This window comes from Anoplopoma fimbria, chromosome 3 (genome assembly GCF_027596085.1).
Source record: "Anoplopoma fimbria isolate UVic2021 breed Golden Eagle Sablefish chromosome 3, Afim_UVic_2022, whole genome shotgun sequence".
NCBI lineage: Eukaryota > Metazoa > Chordata > Actinopteri > Perciformes > Anoplopomatidae > Anoplopoma > Anoplopoma fimbria.
In genome coordinates, this window is record NC_072451.1 from 15621200 (window position 1) to 15645317 (window position 24118).

Below are 24118 nucleotides of genomic sequence, written 5' to 3' on the forward strand. Positions count from 1 at the left end.
CATGGCTGTTCATTACATTGTAGCAGGGTATTTTTTACTTCAACAAAATTAAGTTTCATCCTCCCAGATCCTATTTTATCAGCCCTGGGACAACACCCTCTTTTCAGTCACCGTTTTGGTTTTTCACCCCTCAAATTCTACTTTTATAAACCTAATCTCCAGCCACTCTTTTCTTTCAGCAAAAACCGAGAGACAAGGTAAGCGATTAGCTGGTAAACACAAAGCTGCTTGCGAGCTGAAGACACAGATATATATTGTTAGAAGTTGGTGGAGACCAAAAAAGAACTGAAAGGGGTGGATATTTGAGATACATGCATCAAGTGAACAGAAATAAATGCTGCTCTGTGTGAATTTGGTGTTCGAACCTACAACTCCACTGTCATCAACCTCTAGCTGTTGTAACCAAACCAAGCCAGATATATTTCTCAGGACCTGATGAAGAGCAAACATGAAGTAAAGTGAGAGTGGATATTGGACTTGGATTCATTAGGTGGGCAGGGACACACACTAAATTAATGCTAATGTTATTCTGTGTCGGCTGAATGTGTAAAACCGCAACTGCTTGAAAACAATTTCCACCATATCTACTTTAGAAGGTAAAAAAAAAAGTGAATAAAGTGTTTTTAGCTACCACCAAGTAGCCCAGAAAATAAATTATTGCAACTTTAATTCTTTAACTTGCCTTATATACCCCCTTTCATCTCCAATTCTATATTTCTGTCGCTATTCTGTCCAACGTTAATCCCTCTCCCTTTTCCTCCTCCCCTCATTTGTGTGTCTTTTATGTTCTTCACAACTTGCTCAACTGTCATACATATGTAAATAAACAGACCAAAGGTTCAATCATATGCATGGCTTCATGGGATCAGCTATTTCCCCTGAGTGAGCGGTGACCTCCGTCTCACAGTGGGGATGCATGCTGGGAAGGCAGTCCCATGCCAGAGGAGAGCGCTTGTATCCCAGACAACTGATTATATGCATATCTGATTGGCAAGTCACCCACCAGTTAGCATTTGGCCGGAGAGAGAAAAAGAGAGAGAGAGAGAGAGCAGGGGAGAGGCATGTGGCAGGTTCACACATTCCATTCCTCTTGGAAAAACACAAAGCACTATGACCCCATGTTAGATGTCAGAGAAGGCCGGTGTTTATACTGAAACAAAAACAGACTCTCACACAACTGTCCACACCAAAACACATACACCCACATTCACGGTTGCTGCTAACAGAGCATGATTGTTCCTGACTCCAGCTCTTTTGACTTCAGCCTCCTGGGGCCTCGAGTAACTCTGCTACGTTTTCTGTCAAAACGGCTCTATTTTCAGCTAACTATTCATCCCTTTCTCATTACTGACCTCTTTTTCTGTCATGCTGGGTCAAACGCGGATGAGCCTACTTAGGTTTGGCAAAGATAAATGGATAATATCTCGCTTGACCAGCAGGGGAGCTGTGCATCACTCACCCAGATTTTTAAAACGAGAAATGTCCCTTGCATCGTCGTCTTTATTACGAGATTTACAGAAGAAAAAAAAGATTAAAAAATTGAAACTGACCTACTCATTTGCCAATCTTCCTCTAGAAGACACGCACGCATCCCAGATTATACGTGCACAGTCATACTCACACACAAATGCACATTCATGTCAGTGAAGTCAAGTTAAAAAGAAGGAAAAAAAATGAATGCCATACTGTATCAAGGCTTTGTATGCACTGACCCCAAATCTGTAGCCTGCAGCCACTTTTTTTTCCTGTTGCATACAAGCAAGCAACTCTCTCCTCCTCTCACACATACAGACACTCCATTCTGCACACATCGCTAACACACACACACACACACACACACACACACACACACACACACACACACACACACACACACACACACACACACACACACACACACACACACACACACACACACACACACACACACACACACACACACACACCCGAGCGTCAAATTCACACAATTCACTCACTCGAATGACGAAAATCTTCTGGCAATAATCTCCAGTAAGAAAGGCTGTGACAGGCGTGCACATGTACCACTGTGTACATGAATGCAAATACATTGGTGCACGCGCACGCGCACGCACACGCACACGCACACGCACACACACACACACACACACACACACACACACACACACACACACACACACACGTCTTGGCTGTGGGCTTTAATCTGGGACCATGATAAGCATGCAGCAGATGGTGCCCACAGAGGGAGAGAGTGAGGGAGGCCAGGCACATTAAAAGCTTCCCTGCAGACTCATCTACCCTTCTGGGCTCGGGGCTCGTTTGGCCTAGCCTGGTACGGCACAGTCCTGGCTAGCCTATTTGTTCCCTGAGTGCCAATGGCCCCAGTCCCAGACTGCTCAGGTCGATGGCTCGCAAATTGCAGAGGGAAAGCTGAAGCTGGCCAAACCAGCCAGTCATGACTTGCTATGTCCAGTGAAACTTCCACTGAGTCAGTGTCTCGTCTTTCCCCTGATTGTACAACAGCCCAGCCCAGCTCCTATTGTGGGAAAATTATGCAAAGCTTTACTAAACCTTCTCGAGACTCATCATGCCCAAACCAGCCTGAACTGTCAGCTCTCCGATCTGTAACACCGCCCTCCTCTCCTTTTCTTGTCTTCCTAGCCTCTCCCCCTCCTATTAATTCAGCCACAGGTGTGTTTACTGTACATTTATGACAGCAGTGTACCTCTGCAGCTGCTGCAGCCGCTGATCTGCAGGCAGGAAGTTTTGTTTGAGGTTGAGGTGGGTGAGGTCGTGGCTGTAGAAGAGGTTGGGGGGAAGTTGTTCCAAGCTGCAGCACGACAGATCTACCGAGTTGATCCTCTGGGACACCATCTAGATGGAACAGAGAGAAAGAGAAACGTGGTGTTAAACAGGATTATCACTACCACACAAGACCTAAACTGGTGTACTGTATGTGTGTGTGTGTGTGTGTGGTGTGTGTGTGTGCATAGCCTGCTGCTAAGAGGTCAAAAATCACTCAATGGCCAATCTTCTTAGGATTAGGGAGTCGGGAGAAGTGAAGGGAAAGCAGCAGGTTATTGACCTGACATCACACATTACATCATTGCGTGAATCTAGTTCCTCTGCAGGTGCGTTGAGCGGTTAACCTGCGATTTGTTAGTCAAATTTCATGGAAACGCACAAGCTAATTTACAACGAAATGAAGGCGTAAACGTCCCACTTCTCTCTAAAGAGGAGATCTACACTCTGTGAACCCGAGCTGTTAAGCGCGCGTTTGGCTTAAGGCTCAGCAGTCGTCACCGGTGCACGTGCTGCTTCTATCCAGGCTTCTATTCTGAGTGGCCCTCTGGTTGCTGGGGACATGCATGTCCCTGTTCATATTTAGAAAATAGATTTTCTGGCTGTGGCCTACTTGAGTTCAAATGAGACAGAGGAGCGAGAGCCATGAGTGGCAGTTGGATGGTAGTTGGTGCCATATTGTCACACTTCCGACTTGCAGTCACGCATGTTCTGATACACAACACAGCTGACCAGTAAGTAGAGCCGGGCCGCGTATGCTTGTGTTCTTCTTTTTCTTTTCTCTAACTCTCATGCGTGCGCACGCACGCACACGCACACGCACACACACACACACACACACACACACACACACACACACACACACACACACTACCTTGGCAGCGTGTCTGTGCCAGCGCAGGTGCTCCGTGAAGCTGTCGAAGCTGACGTAGTAGGTTTGGCTCTGAGGACCCGCCGAGCTGAAAGCCAAACAGTGGTTGTGCTTCTTCACCTCCTCCACCTGCAGAACGACACCAACACAACAAAGGAGTGACATTACAGCCTGAAACTCTGACCCCTCTGTGTATATAAACGAGAACCGCCATGACGTGCCTGTAAAGTGAAAAGTTTCCTCAATAAATGGAAGCATTCTTAACAGCTTCTGTTGAAGGAAATAATGCTTAATGGCTGCAGGGCAGACAAATCCAGTCAACTGGAAGAACACTTTGTATATATGAGGCATGGATGATCATATAATGAACACGTGCATAACATGAGCAAGAATAAATGTATGTGAAATCACATTTTAGACACGCAGAGTCACGAACACTTAAGCACATGGACTCTGTGAATGAACGGCTGACTAGTTATGTGTTTGAATACAATACCGGCACGCACACAACTCGCCACACACACGGGCTCATGCAGGGGCAAGTGCATGGATAAATAGTTGACTAGAGGTAATGTGCGGTGTGCGAAATGTTTAAAAAACGGGTGTGGCGGAGTAAGAAGTGTCCTTTGTGTCGGGGCAGGCGGGTAGAAAGGGCTGGCTTTTCAGGAGAGCCCTTGGAGCTTATTTAGTGGCCTTGCAGATAAACAGATCCATAAAAGCAATAAACGGATAAAGGTCATTTTTGGGGAGGCACTTTAAAAAAATAATTTAAAAAAGAGAGAGAGAGAGAGAGAGAGAGAGAGAAATAGGGCTACCTGAATACAATCAATTACACTGAAAATTATAGCATTATGACTCTAGATTAGATATGGATTCTTGCAGAATACTAAAAACATTTTGGCTTTGTTAAAGAAAAAAAGAAAGTGCCTTCCACCATTTCTGTTTGACCGTGAGCTAAAATGATCAAAGCGGGAAGCTCTGCTCGGTGTCACTAAAAGGACAAACATTTGTTCAAGGTGAAATGTCATCAAGAACAATCTTCACTGCGCAGGGAGACATTGGCTCAGGGCAATAAGAGTGACTTTATCAGGTCACTCACTGGCGATATGACATTATGAGTTTATGAACCAAAGACTAAATTACATAACATCGCTGTAAAACCCAGAATTAGAAAAAACAGATGATTTGATGCCAGTCGTGCCCTGTTGTGGTGTGACTTTAACTTACTTTTCCTCCAATGAGCGGCAGGATGTGCATCTTCCCCGTCTGGCTCTCCTTGACAGAGGAGACGATGAGGCAGGTGCCGCACAGGATGACCTGCCGTCTGGTCCAGCGGTTGACCGGCAGCTGGAGCTTCCCTTTCCGAACGTTGTATGTCCCTGACAGCTGGACCCGCTCTGAGTTCTCGATGCTTTGGGGCTTCCCTGGAAACAAAGAAAAGAGACGTTTTGTGTAGTTAGCTCTGAAGACGTAACCTCAACACAGGTCAAACTATTAGGTACTGTTAAAGGGGGAAAAAAATTCCATTACACCACTCTGAATAAAATCTATTTCATGGTGATTATTTTATATGACAGGTACAGAATGCTACTTATTAATATACAACTAAACTAAACAAGAGTCTTCAACCATGCTAGCAGCTCTATAAGACTGTACTGTCTAAGTTTTGAGCAAATGCTAACATAAGCTGTGAGCTAAATGCTAACATAAGCTGTGAGCTAAATGCTAACATAAGCATGCTAACTTTCTAGCAATGACATCACAAGCATGGTAATGTTTATCAGGTATAATTTTCACCATCTTAGTTTATGTTAGCATGCTAACATTTGTTAATAAGTACTAAATATTAAGTATTTGACCAATTCAAATTCTGAGCTGTGCCCAATTTCAAGACAGTCCATCCAATAGTTGCTGATATATTTCAGTCTGGGCAGCTGCTTAAAACTATTCCTAGTAGCTAGCCACTAAAAAGCGCCACAAAATGAGAAATCCCACAATGGTTATCAGGGGAGCTCCCCCCAGAGTACCATCACAATGCTGGGCTAGCACGGGGGATTGAATGGTCTGGATTTGCATTCAGTGCAGCGCTACATTAATAGTCTCAAATTCAATACCAGGTGCACCTCTTCTGTATTATTCTCTTACAATTTCATGCTGCCTTTATTCAGTTTCACCCAAATGACTGCCTCTCCACTGTGCACTGTTCTCTCACTTCACCGCCAGCCTGCCAAACCTGACAGGCAGGCTGCTTATCAGGCGTTCTGTCAGCCGTCTTATCGCTCTGTCTAAACATCCACCTGCTTTCTGTCTACCTCCACCTCCGCAAAAAAAAAACCCCTGGGCTGGCATGCGCTGTCCTCCCCCCTGTCGTTTTATCTTCTATCTGTCCGGCAGCCTGGCTCTCTACATTCTATCTATGGCTCTGTTTTTTAATGTATTTTTTATTTTTGCTCGCAGCATGTTTAACCTCACTGTTTATTCCCCATTCGGCCAAAAGAGATTCATGGCGTGGAAGTTATCCTTTCCGAGAGACAGATGGCCTTGGAAAGTGTCTCACATGGCGTGGCCTACTGTAAACTAGCTGCATCCATCCTGCACTGTCTCTTTCACACATATTTCACTTCGCTCAAACACACACGCTGAGGGGTTGTGGAGGGTGCGAGAGTCTGTCGGGTAAAGCGACCTCGAACTTGCACACGCTCTCGTGGCTTTAAATAATTCAGGTCTTTCGCATGGCGACTGTAAGGCTTGCAGAGTACAGTACTCTCATCCAACACACAGAGTTTCATAACACTCTGACCAGAGGTGGGCTTATTTGTGCTGATGTGGTTTCACCTGGGGGTCATGACAATACATACATATGTTATAATGATTTCCACTCACACATACACAGCGCAATTACATTTTTAAAACCAGCACAGCCACTCTGACCTTTCCCCCTGTGCTACGAGCCAGTCTTGTGTTAACAACAGAATCAATGGCCTAGTTTGCAAAAGGATATTTGATTTGACTAAATGCTGAGTGCGTAACATAACACGCTATTGTTAAATGTTGATAAGGAGTCGTGTTTGATTACAAGGGTGAGCTGTTTTGGTATGCTTAAACAGCAGAGGCTAATACATAACTAGAGGGTATGCAAAAGAAAACTGCAAAACGTGCAAAGATGCAGCCGTCTTACTGCTTATTAGTAATCTTCTGAGAAAAGTGTGAGAATGCAACACTGGCAGCCGATTACAAAGTCACACGTGTCAGACACACATGTGATTCCTTCCCAACGGCGTGCAGAACATGAGACCGCAATCTAGCATTAATATTCATTCCATATGGAGTGGCCAGGAAGTGCACTTGCAAAATAGAAATGAGGCTAAAGTAAAAATCCATTCGTGTTTAAACTGCTTTAACTCAGGTGGGTGGTTTAAGGGAAAGAGATATGTTTCTTATTCCTTTATGTGAAGGATTATTTATAATCCTGTTTCAAGGCAATGCCAATTTAAATATATTATAGCAAATGCAGTTCACACTGTCCCAAAATCTGTGAAGCTATCTATAATAAACTGTATATGACAATTTATCTGGCATAACCTGTTTTTCATAATTTCTCTCGCTGCTCCGACAGCCTTGGCTTCACAGCAGTAATCAAAAGCTGGCAATCCGAAGATAAATATGGATAAATATGTTTTAATGAGCTACAAGGATGTGAAAGATATCTGTAATATTCTAATATTCTTCTTCATCTTCATACTGTGCTTACAAGTTAATGTGCATAAATCTGCCAAAAGATTCTATACAAATATCTGAATAAAGTCACAATAAGCTGGAGGGTTTTTTTCTTCTTTTTTTTTTACCTTGACAGAGAAATAATTTGTGCTACACAAAAAAAGTTCAGTAAGCACACGTCAACATTTTTATTTGTACCAAATACCAGAAGAAACTTGATCTCCACGCTCATTTAATTGCACCTCATAAACAAGTGAAGTGTGCAGGGAGCGAGCTTTGTATTGTATATTGTAAGTACGTGCATTCTCGCGTGTGCTTCGCTGGATGGCTGGGAGCAAAATGCAAAACGTCTTGTGAGATATTTTATTACTAAAGGAGGGATCATATAACCACAATTGCTTCATCAATTACATTTCGCTGCGCCACTTTCGGTTTTACCTGTGAACCAGAGCACTTAGTTGGACCCACAAATAGTTTAACAAGACAACGGACAAACATAACAGGTGTCCACTTTCGTTTTCACATCCAAATAAGTGGTTTAGATAAGCGAGTTAAACTGGTGACTGAACTTTCCTTTAAGAGGAAACATGGGGGAGGAAAATAAGGGAGGTGAGATACGGAAGCAAACTGAAGATATGACATCTCACAGGGAAGGATTTACCAGCGTGTACCTAAAAAAACGTGACACATAACTTCAACATTAATACATTGATATTATCAAGTCACTATTTGGGTTTCCTTCGAAACATAAAGCTTGTAATTAACATATTCTTGGTTTAAGTACATAAACTGAATACTCATGTATCTGCTCTACACTGAAATCAAAGGAGGGGAAACAATGACCGCAGCATAACAAGCACACCTGAATCGTAATTGCCAGATTACAACCAAAATCAAATCAAGTACTCCTCAAGCCAAGAGCTATCGGCTGCCAAATTTCCCTCCGAATCCATGTGACATCTTGCTAACAGACAGACAGGCTGCCCGAGTGTGACTGAACAGACTGGTTATACCCCCTTCCAACTTTGCTGGCTGGCAGAGACAACCAGCAGGCGCATATTTCCACTACTGAGCTTGGGAAAGGGGGATGTGTTGCATTAGACAAATTATTCACAAGCTTTTAGCCTCAATATGTCACATGGGCATATTCCTACTATTTTTAGGCCTTTTGTTGGAACGTGCTCTCTCCCACACAAGCATATTCACACACACACACACACACACACACACACACACACACACACACACACACACACACACACACACACACACACACACACACACACACACACACACACACACACACACACACACTACTCCTCGTCCTGCTCTTCCCCTTGCTGACATCCACAGTGACAGTGATTAACCATCTCCATATGTGCATCCATCTAATTCCCCCCCAACTCCTGAATGTTGACGGCCCCAAAAACAGCAAGATATTTTGTGGAGGTAGAACAATACAGACAGCGTGAGTGGGCTGCTTTTGTGATCAAAGAAGCTTCTCCCGTACGGATGTTGCCGTTTACAACCATCTCACACGGACGTGGGATGACTGGATGGATGAATACGCTCCAGACTGGCCATGGGAATGCACAGTGGAGGAAGCAAGGAGATGGGTGGGACTCCCATGTGAGCATCCTGTTGACAGGGGCGGGCCACGGAAAAGGAGGATCTCTAACCTTCCAGCAGGGGAAGGAAAATATAGGAGACAGTTCCTTTATTCCAAATGCAGGAACCATAGGCCACCTACGATAGCAATATTTTGAGCAGCGATGATGTTAGTCATGGTGGTCATCCCATAATCTACGGGGGATGCTTGAATCTAAAATAATAGACAGGCCCTGCAATGTGGGTGTGTCCATGTGTAGGAGTCATAGTCTATTTCTAGACCTACTGTATGTAGGAGCAAGGATACTACGGTGTGTGTGTGTGTTGCTGGAGATGGCGTCCTTCCTTTCCCCCCCGAGCTCAGGAAAAGAGTGTTTCCCCTACACACTAGGCTCCAATACCCGTGTGTGCGCACAACTACTGCTCACACACACACACACACACACACACACACACACACACACACACACACACACACACACACACACACACACACACACACACACACACACACACACACACACACACACACACACACACACACACACACACACACACACACACACGCTGAACAACTAAAACAATGTTTCTAAGTGTTAACATCAGTAAATGTCATAGTGGAGAAAGATGGAAGGGAGACGCACTTGATAGTATACCAGTGGCCGGTTAAGAGTAGTGAGTGAGGAGCCAGCAGGCAGTCAATGGCGGAATACAACAGGCAAGAAAAAGGTGTTTTGGATACAGTGTGAGTCACCACAACCACGAGAGGTCCTTGAGCATGCAGCTATAACTGGCCAACCAATACATAATGCAGTTTGTTGCAGCAGAATGCGAGATTAGCCGTGGACAGACACAGACGTGCACACTAGCTCACGGATCGCATGATCCTCCCGATAATGACCTCAGAGCAATCGTTAGCCTGCAAAGGCAAATTATTTGAATTCACGCTACCGTTAGCTTTGCTTCCCACTGATAAACTACAGTTATTTGCATTGTGAAAATGATTTCAAAATGATAAAATGATACATCCCATAGCTCTGACAATATGATGGGGAAGTGGCACTTTGTATTTTCAGTTCAATTCAGGTCGTTAAGCCTGTGAAACACAAATTAAAGCTCCAGAAAGCAGATGTGTAACAGCTTCGACAAGATGTCTCTGAATATTGACACCGTCAGGGTGTGTTCATGTAGCGCTTGTCATCTTTTAACAAAGTCAACCACATTGCCACGTAGGAAAACAACTCTTGGTTGCTTGACGTCAGTATTTATTCCTGAGCTAGTGTTTCCAGGCTACGTAGCTGCCTCCCAGATGCCCGCGCCCCCCCCCCCCGTTATCCGTCACTGTTAGCGATCGGCACCCAAGGCCGACCTCTCTCCATCCGTCTCCCAATTTAACAGATCAACGCTTCTTTCTTCTGGCTCTTCTCCGTAGTAACAAGGGCACATCCCTGGTTATTCATCCTGCCCTGCTAAATGCAACCTGACATCCGCACACCTCCACTCCAGGACTGGGCATGCCGTACCGTAGGGCTTCCGTGACCCACATAAGTCACAGCGGTGCACGAGGATGCGTAGAAACACACACACACACACACACACACACTCTATAGGCGGTGACAGATGTGATAGTACCGCATGGCAAGACTCTAGGACTTATAAATGCTTCTGAGCCTTTATTGGCCTCTTATATCTCTGGCATCAGCTTTTATCTGCTTCTTTTGAAATGTATCTCAACCGCAGCATCTCATTTAAGATCCAGCTATTAGGAAGCATCTATAAAAACTTGATATGAGGCACTGTATCGAACAAACATCATCATAATCCGGGCCGCGTTGGAGATATTAACTCGTAAAGAGCAAACCAAAGGAAAGTTGATGGGGAAGGGAAATAGGAATAGATGTAAGACGGAGCGATGCCAGCTGTTACTCAGCGACACAAATAGCTGCACTGTCCTTCCGTTACAAAACACACACACACATGCGCACACACACGATGTCAAAATGTATCTACTTAAAAAAGGTGTCTGTTTGCAGGCGAGGGAAGGACGTGCTTCCCAGATCTCATCATCCCTGCACTCCTTTATTCCTCTCTCCATCTCTCCTCCCTCTCTTTCTCGTTCTCTGTGGATGACTTGAGCTGATTACTCAGATCCAAAGTGACGGGCCGCGTTGAGCCGAATGTCCGCTGGAGCAGCAGTTGACGAGCCTCGCTGGGAGGTGGCAAAGGCCGTCATGGGTGATGCTCTGCTCAGCGCACTTGTCTAAGTGCTACACATCTTTCTGCGCGTTACACTTTTTCCTATCTGGACTTTTTTTTTTTTTTTTTTTTTTTTTACAATGATGCACTTGTTGAACATAGAAGAAAAAAAAAAAAAAAATAAAGAAAACATCCAGTGCAGATTTTCAGGAAGGCCCCACATTGTCAGTTTCTAAATAAAGCCTCATTTCCACGGCACAATTTGGCTCAATTGGACTCAATTAGATTTTCTGTTTTTCAATGCAGATACTTCCCCATCAATGTAAGCAAAATTCCACGCTGATTGTCAGTTTCACTCTGTGTTGCTCCATGAAGGAACATAGCTGGATCCTTTCATCCGTAATCAAACAGAGGAATGTGTGCACTTGACTCAACTGACCACAGCATGGTTTCGAAGCCTGCCATTTATAAAATAAAATAAATAAAATGAATTAAAATAAAATAAAATAAAATAAATAAAATAAATAAAATAAATAAAATAAATAAAATAAATAAAATAAATAAAATAAAATTCAAAAAATGAAGTCGCTGTTGGTGGCATTGTTGGCTTTCAAAGAATGGCATGTTTGCGGAGGCTCAGCTCGGCACAGCTCGCTTGGAACCTCGCCTGAGGTGGTACCAAAAAAAGTACCAGGTACTTATACACAACTTTTTCCAACTGAAACCCAATAAAGAACAATGCCAAGCGGGTCGAGCCAGGCCGTACCATGCAGTTGTTTCTTAATTCCACAAACATCCTCTTGAGAGGTTCCCAGATGTTCTCACACAAACGGGTCCACCGAGGTAAAAGGGGCTGCGTCTCCCTCTGGGACTGAGGTGTTGATGTGTGAAATGTGTCAAGCTGTCCTTCGTGTATAAGTGATAAGAAGATGAGGTGAGTGTTTGCATGGGAAATAGATGGGATGTTCATGCATTATTGCTGTGTGACACTGCACAGCCTACACGTGTCCGTGTGTCCTTACTTTGTGTTCAGAATGATGCGTTTGCCGTCTTGTCTTTTCTTTTTAATAACACAGTTGGAGAATTATATTACATTACAGTCATTTAGCAGACGCTTTTATCCAAAGCGACTTACAGGAAGTGTATTCAACATAGGTATTCAAGAGAACTACTAGTCACCAGAAGTCATAAGTGCATCTCCTTTCTTAAACAAGCATCTTAAAGCATAAACCAGAGCAAAAGTATAGTGCAGGAACAAATTACTACAAAAACAATAATTGCAACAGACTAATACGAATACAATAAGTGCTACAAACTACTACGAATAGGATAAGTGCAGTAAACGAATACGAATTCAATAAGTGCAGCGAACTGCTACGAATACAGTAAGTGCTACAACTAATACGAATGCAATAAGTGCTACGAGGAAGGCTCAGGGTAGTACTTCTTGAATTTTGAGTGCTTTTAGTATTTTGTCTGGCAGGGAGGCTAAGAGTTAAACTAAAATGTTCAGCAGTCTAAACATGAAATAAGGGCGAGACAAAGAGTACTATTGTTTTTTTTTTCCCCAGATAGTTTTAGCCACGCTAGCGGTGGGACTAGAAGCCAATGTTGCTCTGTTGGTTTGGTCCATTGGACTGCAATATCTATTGAAAGGATTGCCATGAAATGTTGTACATTTATGGTCCCCGAGTGGATGAATCCTACTGACTTTTCCCGTAGCGTCACAATGATATTTTTTGTTTGCCTAAAATGTCTAAACAACTATTGGTAGAGACATTCATGTTCCCCTCAGGATGAATCATACAGACTTTGGTGATCTCTTACTTTTTCTCCAGTACCATCATCACGTCAGAAATTCAGCTTGTCAAACATTTGGATTAAAACTAAATACCTGCAAACTAATGGCATTCCCATCAGCCTTTGTGTTTAATGCTAAATATTAACTCTTCACATCCTAGCATGTGGTCTTGTTATCGTGGCATCTATTGTTTCTATTTTTGTCCAGAGGTGCTTTATTGATAAACATGAAAAATTATTGTAATCTAAAAGCATCAATAAAGAAATAAATAAATCGTTACTGTATGGAAGCACAGAACTATTTCTAAACTTCGAATGATACTCGTGTCCAATGTTTCTAGGGTTTTATTTGGCATTTTGCTTCATTCAAACAAACCTTGACCCAACTGTTGTTGAGTCTATAACATCTCCAGAACATCAGCGCAGAGTCAACTCAAAAGTGCAGTCGACAGTGAAACCAAGATAAACGACTGTAAACTCTGCAGTGTTTGGATCGCGCCGCAGGCAGTTGATTAGCTTGACGAGTATTCATTCAATCATCCATGTTGCGTCTGGATTTAATCATTTTTTTAATTAATAAAAACAATTACACATGATTAAATTGTTGTGCATCTCAGATGGGTTGAGCTACATTTGTGAAGGCGTAGAATTTTAATAAAGTCATTTAGTACACATTTATAATCATTTGTAATGTACTAAAACAATATCTATTGATAATTCAGATTAGGGTGACAAGACTGAGTGCTGAGAGGTTCTTCCAATCCCTCTAGGAACAGCTGAGTGTCGCTGCTTTGAGCTCCCGTCTGTTGTCAGACATTGAACATCCCTTCAGCTTAAACAGCTCAGTGGAGGTGATGTTTCTCCGTCTTCCCTCTCGACCCCGTGGCTGCACCACTCTCAGCTGGTGATGTAGCGTTTAGGTGAAAATATGTTGCCGCGGCCCAGGTGACCATGAGACGTCCCTCCATCCCCCAGAGAAAGGTTGGGGAGGGTAATTAATAGTTTGATGGATGCCCCTCAAATTCTGATGCCCCATTCCTCTTAGGCATGTCACCAGGAAGGACACAATCACACAGAAACACACACACACACACACACACACACACACACACACACACACACACACACACTTCTCTCTCAGTCCAGTGAAACACATCCTGAATCCAAACGAGGTCACAGCCTGCAATATCTTCCCCATCAAACCATTATTACCCTTTGCCCCCGGGGTGAAGGGAACTTCTCTGCTATTAAAGGCATTGTATATCTGCAGTTATCAGGCCAATGCATTATCATCCACTGCCTTTAGGGGCAGCGTGGGGACGCTCGGTGGCAGGGGGATGACCTGAAGGAGGATTTGTAGTGTGTTCCGCAAAGCTCAATTATCTTTTCATTTTTTTTTCATTTTTAGAATTTGACCCACTTGCACACACAGTTCCTATTCTGCATTTTTTTTTTTTTATTAATAGCATGACTTCATGTACAGTAGAGGACCCTTCATATCCTCTGTTAACCTGATGCAAATCTGTGTTCATGGGCAGAAGCAGAATAGCGTGCAAACCGTGTGCAAACATGCAATCATAACTCATGCGGCTGACAGCTGGAATGAGGAACCCACAATGAGCAAAAGGCTCCATGGTTTGATAAATCACGTTGCGCAGCTATGAATTTTTTAAAAATAAACGACTTATGTGAAAGGAATAACCATATTTCTCATCAGCCGCGCCGTCCTTCACACCACCCGCTGCACCGTGAACGTGCTTCATCATGTAATTCAATCAATATCCGCTGAAATGGATCCAGATGCAGCAGACGGGGGGAGGAGGGGATTTGGTTAGCGATGCTTTGAATCGCAGGTGTCGGCATCAGTGCTTGATAAAAAAGATGATTTTCCCCAGTGATTCCCTCCATCAGTGGGAGGGTTGGATGCTGACGTACATAGATGTGCGCTCCCTCTGTCCCCCCCCTTCACAGCTCCACTCCTGCTGCTGTTATGTAATGAGTGTGAGTTACGAAACATTAGATTGGAAAACACGACACACACACACACACACACACACACACACACACACACACACACACACACACACACACACACACACACACACACACACACACACACACACACACACACACACACACACACACACACACACACACACACACACACACACACACACACACACACACAATGTGTGTGTGAGCAAATGCAAATACTGTCACCGTAGTGGACAAAAGTGCTTGTGTGTTTGCTCATGCATACAATATACGTGCGTGTGCGTGTGTGTGTGTGTACTATAAATGTATTGAATACACGGTTTTAAATTGGAGCTTTAATGTGAGGCTGTAAAGGCGCGCAGAGCTCCCAAATAAATTATTTAGTATGTTTGTAAAAAAAAAATACATAAATGAAAGTACTGATGGCTCGTAGTTGCGGGGGAGGGGGCCATAAAGAAAGACGTTAAGGAAAGACAAGTAAGAGAAAACACGATAAGGGAAAGCAGGGATATATGATGGAAGAAGGGAAAACTGTAAGGATAGATCAATACACGGATAAACAGACAGAAAATTAATAACAGGCCTATCTTGTCACCTCAGGCCGACAGAAAGAGCTGTTAAGTGAGGTGAGCTGAACTTACTCAGCTGTAAATTTCTGTATTAAGACCGACACAAAACAAAAACAGACAAAACACTCTGATCCACACACTACATCCTCTTGTGCTGACAGAATTTTAAAAAAAAACATATAAATGTACAAGCACGCATGAGCAGATATAAAAGGCAAGTTGCTCGATAAAAGTGATATTTCAAAACAGGACTTTGGGACACTTATTGTTTAGATCTCTCGGCTTAAACACCAAAAACCACAGGCGTCGCCAAATCATCCAACTGAAGTCTTGAAACTGGACTGAAAGGATTATAACGTGAAAACCTGAATGCTTGTCAGACTGCTTGTGTTTCCTGCCTTGTCAGACTAAGTTTTAGAAATCATGTCCTGAACTACAAGATAAGACAAAATTGTAATATGGCAGCATTCTCCTCTAACGAGCAAAAGCCAGACACACTATCCTACGGTGGCAGATTCTTTTAAACAAAAACAAAAGCAAAGCTGCAACAAAAAGAAGCTGGAACATCAATTTACTGAGGAGGAGAAAAACAGCAAGCTGTCTGACATAACCTTGCATCACACAGTGCCAGGCTAATTTAAACGATAACAATGCTTATCTTTTTTTCTTTAAGGTTAACAACTCAGAAAAGGCTCTGATGTCTCTCTCGCTCCCAGCGAGCGTCTAATATCTTCTACAAAAGGTCAGATCTCATCTCCGTCAAAACCTTTCCCAGTGTTGCACCGCTGTTGCCGCGCCGATCGAGTCGAGTGATAAACTTGTTCGTCAGCGTGGAAGAGGACGGCTGCCCCATGATGGGAAATAATGAATTACCAGCAGGTCGTGAATGCGTGAGAAAAACAAATGGGAAGGCTGAGCTTTCACACACAAAATAAAGCGAGCCTGCACACGTGTGAACTGAGTTACTGCTGTGTGATAGTAAACTGGCAGGAGAGCCAGCGGGCCCGGTTATGTAATGCCTTTCTCTATTGCTTTCACGCACACACAGGTCCTGACCTGAAAGCTTTCCTATGTGGGTGCATATTTTAATGTTTCAGAGGGCAAGGAGGGTCTCAGCTAAACTGAAGTTTCAATTTTTTTTCCTTCTCATCTTCCTCCATTAACCGTTCCCTAAGTGTGTAACGTCAGGCTCAATATCTCCAGCTGTCATCCTCTCTCTAACTCTTCTCTCCTTACTTTCTTCCGCTCAGATTCTAAAGTCGGAGTGGTGTAATGTGGTTGGCTCTCGCAGGGAATCACCGTTTCTAGCCCAGCTTACTCACGACTTGACCTCTCTCTCTCTCTCTCTCTCTCTCTCCACAGTCTCACAAAGCCGCAGACCTCCTTCTGAAATATGTCAGTACAGAGCACATCCTGGTTAAGTGTTCTTCCAGTAGGTCGCTGCTCTATATCAGATCATTTTCTCTGACCTCCCCAAAGAGGATGAGAAGCCTAAAGAGAAGCTTCAAAAAGAGGGACGGATATTAAAGAACATTAATATAAGAGACCGACTGAGCCCTCCTCTGCGTTCGCCGCTTCCTCCAGCCCCCCCCCCCCACCCCCCCACTGGCCCGCCCATCCCCCTGGCCCCACCCACAGCCCTCCACATGCCAGCGGTACCCGGCAGAGAGTCCCCGGCACAGCCTGTGCCATCGCGCTCAAGGATACGCTGTTGACAGCTACGGGTCACCGCAGTCCAGTCACAGGGTGGCACACACTCATGAATGATGCAGTGCCCGACCTCAGTCCTACGGCTCTCTCTCTCTCTTAACACATGAGGACACATAATCAGGCCGGATCACGGGCGATGCATGCACAACGACACAAAGGAGAGAGAGAGAGAGAGAGAGAGAGAGAGAGAGAGAGAGAGAGAGAGAGAGAGAGAGAGAGAGAGAGAGAGAGACAGCGTGTAGTGAGGATTCAATTAAAGCAGATCCCAGAAGCCAATAAACAATGTAAGACAACATTGTGATGGATTCTCTGCCTGGAGGAGCCTTTAAACAAGGAATGAACCGGGGCAGGAGCTCCATTATAAGGAGCATTAGTCATACTTGTTTTCATGGACTGCTGTAACTCCTGTTTAGTGCGCCAACAATTAGTCGATCAATCGATTTGTGGATTGACAGAAAATGAATAAAGCTTATCGTTTAGGTTATCTATTAAAGGGGGAATCCAGCGAGTTTGTATTTTCCACTTGCAAAAAGGAAGAAGAACAGTATCATTTGATGCAGCAGAGGCTGAGATATCCAAACTTTTTGCTGCCTCCTACACTACCCACAATGCAAATTGCTAGCGGTAGACTTCCCCTGCCTGGTAAATTTCCATATTAATCAAATTCGATACCCCCAGTTTGTGAAGATTTTATTGCAAAGGTTTTATTCGCCACATGTGCAGTAGGGCTGGGCAATATATCGATATTTAATGGATATCGTGAGACTAGACAAGATGTCATCTTGGATTTTTGCATATGATGATATGGCGTAAGACTTTTGGTTTCCTGGTTTAAAGGCTGCATGATAGTTAAGTCAGTTAAATTTGAAGACATCACCTTGGATCTGGGTAAGATGGTGATTGGCGTATTTTTGCACTATTTTCCTTAGTTTGATATGGACCCAAACGGTGCTAGAAGATTCTCAAACACACACATTATCTCATAATTCAGGACACCAGTTGCTCGTCAGCGGCGTCACGGTGTCACTTCAGCCTCCGCATTCTGTCACTCAGCAGTCGCTAATGGCCCGTATAGAGCGGCAGCCTGTCCCTGCAGCACTCCATATACAGCCTTGATGGAGTGCGACGCCTTTTACTGTACGAGGGGGCTTAAAGCGAGCGAGAAAGAGAAGGGGAGCGAGCTATTGTCGCCTTAAGCGCCAGTACAATAACCCCCTTTCCAGACACAAGGGGTTTAGGCTTACCCACCTAGCATTCAACCCCCCTGGGAAGTGCATCACGGGAGGGTGAAATGTGAGCGTCGGGGGATGAAAGGAGAGAAGCGATAAAGGATAAAGGAGCAGGCTGACAACACCTCCCTCTGATACCGAGGCTAAAGAGGCGAGAGGAGAACTGTAATTGGTGAGCCAGGGAAGGTTCTGATGTCACGCAAAAGGTTACAGCTGTATGTGGTGAGGCGTGCATGCATGCATAGGCACGTACACACTGTAACATATGTGTGTGTGTGTGTGTGTGTCTGTGTTTATGTGTACCTCAGTGATTAATTAGCATTCAGGGACTCCATCCTGTTTGTCGCCCTGGGTTTCCCTGTTCATTTGTACCACTGCATTAATAATGCCCGTCACTGACGGAAACCAAGCGGGGACATTTTTACATTCAGAACTCGCAGCTCTCAACCCCTCACTTTCTCTCTCTCTCTCTCTCCTCGTCGTTGTCACAGCATTTTTTTTTTTTTTTTTTTTTCACAAAATCATAGTCGCCATGGTCGAAATGACCTTTGGCTACAAGCGTCACAATTATTTTTCAGTAAATCTGACGGACCACTGAAGCTGTACAGAAACGACAAAACTTCCACAGCTGAACATAACGTGTCAACATTTGAATTACTTACAACTTTATTTCAATGTCAACAGAATCAAACATGCCGTTAAAGTTTTTACCCGACTGGAATATAAAAAAAATCATCAACTGAATCCCCTTCTGTATTTCAGCAGGGCCCTCCAGCAAAACTAATCCTACTTCATTTCGGTATGTAATAAGCAAAGGGTTCAATGGAGACTTTGCAATAACTCAACACTATCCCTGCCTGAAGGCCAACGTGGATATTCATTATGGAGGGAAGAAATTTAAAAAAGGTCACGAAGAGCAAAACTGGCAAAAGTTAAATCGGACCGTTTGTGTCGCAGCGCCGGGTGAGACGTGATACGGTGACATTTGCCTAGTTTTTAGCATTAACAACTTCTTCCTTATTCATGAACAGTGTCGCTCGTTGTGAAACACGGAAAGCCCAGGAGAATTCATCAATTCTACAGGGGTTCACATTGTGTCAGAAAGCTCAAATTACAGTGACAATCTAGCTGGAGGGATCACGTCTATCCAGGTCAAATTGATAAATAAACTTTGTATAATAGTTCACATGAATAGAAAGTTAAGAATTTTATGGAATGTTTCAAATTACAGTGAGCCTACAGCTGCCAATTATTCTCCCTTTCCCCTCAACAAGGGCATTATCAATCCGCTTGACTACGGCGGCTTGAACCACAGCAAAGTATCATGGGAGAATAGTACAAAAAGATAGAATAATCATAGCTTTTTTTTTTTGCATATTTTGTCATGTCTCCTCATACTCATACTCCTCAGACTGTGGGCATAATTAGTGAGCAGAAGCAACTGGCTCACATGTCTAAAAGCAATGAAAACAATGTGACGTTACGTGTTGAATCTGATCGCACATTCTTTCCTGTCTTGTGCTGTGTGTGTGTGTGTGTGTGTGTGTGTGTGTGTGTGTGTGTGTGTGTGTGTGTGTGTGTGTGTGTGTGTGTGTAACCATCTGTATATTCAATTGTCAACAAGGTAACATATGAAAGATACATCAGTCTGTGTCTGGATTAAAAAGATGGCTTTGTTAGGGAGCAGATGTGACTTTATGTAGTGTGGACGCACCGAGCATGTGCTACCAATCAACGAGTAGACAGATTCCTGAGTCCAGAACGGCAGATTTAAGTAGCAGCAACATTTTCATAGATTTGGTACAAGAATAGCAGACAGGTTGAATATCAGAGCGGTGCACTGTACAATAATATGATCCGTGTGTGTGTGTGTGTGTGTGTGTGTGTGTGTGTGTGTGTGTGTGTGTGTGTGTGAGATTGGTGGGAGGACTGTTCTGCTGGGCGGTACGAAAACTGCACCCCGCTTCAGGCTCCTGTCTGAACTTGTTTTGCTCATAAACAAGGATGTGAAAGCGAAGTGTTTGTGCCATCTCATATCACAAATGCGCCAAAAAAGCGGACACGCTTTTTAAACCGTTAAATGATAAAGAGAAATGAGTTTTATCGGCTGGCCCGGTTCAACTTAATCTCTCTACACCACAGCTCTGTAAAAATGCACGCTGTTGGTTGTGGTTTCCCAACACATGTGTGAGTATTGATATGTGAGCAACGTGTGTGTGTGTGTGTGTGTGTGTGTGTGTGTGTATGTGTGGTGACAATGACATAATTGGTATCGCCAATTGGAAATTATTAGCCGCTAATCCTCAATGAAAGGCGGTCGAACCACTTCCAGTGTCGTCGTCGTCCCCCCCGAGGGCGGACCACGGAGACACGCAGATAAGCACATTGTTGTTATTGTTTGTGCTTAACCTCTAATGACATTCATTATCAGAGGCTACGAAGGACTCTCGCAGCTTAGCTAAATCTGGCAACGAGCCACTGGGATGTTGCCGGCACCAGAGTTTGTTCTGGGAGACTTAATATTAGAAAAGCCTGCCATGTTGCGGCGTCCCTTTGATGTTGAAACAGAAGGAGAGTAATGAGCTGAGTCATACGAGCACAAGCAATAACAAAAGGTAAACCGTGACTGTTGTCGTTTCTAGTACAGCTCTCCCTCCGTTCCATAAAGTAACAAAAAAAAAAAAAAAAAAAAGGATCTGATGTGCAGCGGTTGCCTCGGGGCACTCGGGAAGAGGGGTTGTTCGTGAAGACAGCAGTTCCAGAGTCAGTGCTTCAATCCCACAGCAGGGCCGGCCACAAAGTAATCAGACCCCAGATCTGTGGTCAAAGCTACAATCAGTCCGGTTCAGAGAAAAGGAGAGAGAGAGAGAAGGGGGGGGGGTCTTTCACACACAAGCGGAGTGTAGTGGGGGAGAGAGAATTAAAGGGCCGCTCTCTCCAGATGATGCACAGGGACAGGACGAACGAACGAACGAACGAATGAATGAAAGAGATTGCGATGGTGTTCCTCACTTTTTCTCTTTCTTCTCCTCCCCTCCCTCCCCCTCCTGTCCTTTCCTTTTGTTTTGTTTCAAATTTAACAAGGTCTGGAACAGTGGAGGGCTGAAGCGGGGCATCCGGGGTGTTTTGGCTCAGCTTCATGTCACATGCAGGGGCCATGTGAACACAGTGGCAGTGAGGGGGGGGGGGGGGGGGGGGGGGTGTCAGTGAGAGGAATAGTGAGAAGAGAAAAAAAAGAACTAAAGAGGGGAAGTCTTTAACCAGAGGGACTGGGAATCAGTGAGAGCTAGAAAAGAACTGGGTGGTAGCCGAGCGTGAGTTCATGAAAAACGACGAAACAGGAAGTGGACACAGACCGGCTGAAAGAACGATCACATGCAAGAGGAGACGGGGGGGGGAGGACATAGAGAAAGTGAGGAGTTACTCTCTGGTGCAGCAGGTGACAGCTCCACTCGGTGATTATCAAACTGCACAGCTAACAGCGAGAGACGAGCGTTTTCTGCCGTGTTGATGACTGAGACAGCGATGTCCCCCGAGGTGTCTGGTCTAGACTGAGATATATTAGGTACATCCATTTAATGTAATGTAATCCCCCCAAAAAAACAGTAATAAATCCCATGTTTATGAAGCTTTTAAGAGACTTGAGTTCTGGATTTGAATATTAGAAATATCTCTCTATACAATACATGTAAGTGCTACACTTGTACAATTTTGAGGTAGCTTCACTACATATTACAGAGAAATACTGTACTTTATAAAATCAAAACGTTGTTATTAAACTAACAGTATACAACAGTATATTCAGCTCCAATTTGATCAGAAAATATAGATACTTTACATCTTCAATAGCTGATTTTTGTGGTGCACTTTTCTATTTGCACATCAAGCAGATACAGAGCAACATCAGCATTCACATGGAGCTGCCTTTCTGGACACCTGACGAATAGAAGTCCAATATTCAATCGAATGAGCTCTGTTTTTGGTTGAAAATATTTGTGTCGTTAGTTGATAAACAATTGTGAAACAAACAGTTTTTGTCTGACTGCTGTTTGATGCTGAATAGGCAGGCCACTGTCAAAAGCAGTGAGAGTGAATCAAAACGGCAAAGCGAAAATCGGAAATACTCAAAAGCAAGAGGGACGCTGTTCGAGGTGCTCAAGCATTCCTTAACGCCAATTTCCAGGGAACATAGTTCAGCTTTGGAACGCACCCTGGATGAGAAGTTGATTTTAGTTCCGGTCTTCCAAGAGCTTTTCGGTCTGTCCCTCAAAAAATGTCTTAAAACTCACTTTTTAAAAAACCCACCTGTCTCCGAACTCTGGCATTCTGGTAAGTAGGCTTTGAATGTACGGCTTCTCTGATAGGGTTAGCTGGCTGTGGTCGCCAAGCAACGTCAGGCACAGCCAGAATTTGATGCTGAAAAAGTAGAACAATTTGGAATGGCTGCAAAACTATGTACTGCGGATCATAGTATGTAACCTGTGCATTGACGACCAGTGTTGTGCAGTACGCAACGGTGCAAAGCATCCACATTTGTATGGTTGTCGCTGTGTCCATCTCTGTGCTTTTAAAGCCTCTTCCTTATTGGCAAGAGTCCCTTGCCAATGAGGAAGTGTCATTCTTGTGCTTCAGCATTCTAGCAGAGAGATGAACTTTAAACTAGGTCATTCCATATCAACAACTCTGCCCCCTCCTATTAGAGCAGAGTCCATAGAAACGAGCTCAGCTCCACCCAAACACACATTATCTGGCGGTGTTCAGATGACACAAACAAAGATTTGGGGGGGGGGCGAGTTTGATAACACTCTGAATTCCTTCAGCACAATCATATTTGCTTAACACTCCATCTACTTAGCCTCTGTGTTTCTGCAGTGCAGGAAGCTTTCTCTGTGAAAACTAAAATCTCCAATAAAAAAAACCTTAAAAACAGACCTTTTGTGATCATTACTAAATGTTTGTTGAGGGAAAATGAAATTCTAATATATTGGAATTTTAAACGTAATGCAAATAACCTCTCTGGAGACTCGAGCTTTGTAAAACAAATCAGTGTGAGCGCCTCGGAATTAAAAAAAAAAAAAAAAAAAAAAAAAAAAAAAAAAAAAAAAAAAAAAAAAAAAAAAAAAAGCTCCCATCCAGAAATTGACACAGTTCTGTCCGGTACATCAGCAGGCTGTGTGTTCCCTAATCGGAATTTTTTGGGCCTCTTTAATGCTGAGAGTTGCAGATGTTGTCTGGTATTAGAGTGTGCTGCCGCTGATCAAAGCTGAGGAGAGCGAGCCCCTGCTGGCCTTCCTCTAATCCCCCCCCCGCCGTGCATGCGGTCGGTGCAGAGGACTGGAGCTCGACTATGGGATAGTGGGCCTCCTCCATGACCCCACTGAAGGGGGTGGGGGGAAACGCTCCGAGGTTTCTGGGGAGCATTCGGCAAGGGCAGTTTGACGGACAGTCGAGGGGCCGGGCTGCTCCCACAAGGCAGGCCGCTGCCCCCCCCCCCTTTACCCAATTCCCTAGCTCAGAATTTGCCAGCGGGCAGACAGGAGTGACATATCAGCATGACATTGTTCAGCCTAGATTTAGCGGCTAACCGCATTGCAATGAGAATTTCAATTCACTCATTTCCACAGGGGACACGACTCTATACC

General features: G+C 44.1%; 1 protein-coding gene across 1 annotated transcript in view; it reads right to left on the minus strand.

Moving 5' to 3' along the window:
• The window catches only part of phlpp1 (PH domain and leucine rich repeat protein phosphatase 1), a 44798-nt gene that overhangs the window by 13039 nt on the left and 7641 nt on the right, over window positions 1–24118 (minus strand). Inside the window, exons 2-4 of the mRNA XM_054596278.1 lie at window positions 4880–5076; window positions 3656–3781; window positions 2705–2853 (exon numbers count right to left, since the gene is read on the minus strand). Of these exons, the coding sequence (XP_054452253.1) occupies window positions 2705–2853; window positions 3656–3781; window positions 4880–5076 (472 nt within the window). The remainder of the gene's footprint in view (window positions 1–2704; window positions 2854–3655; window positions 3782–4879; window positions 5077–24118) is intronic.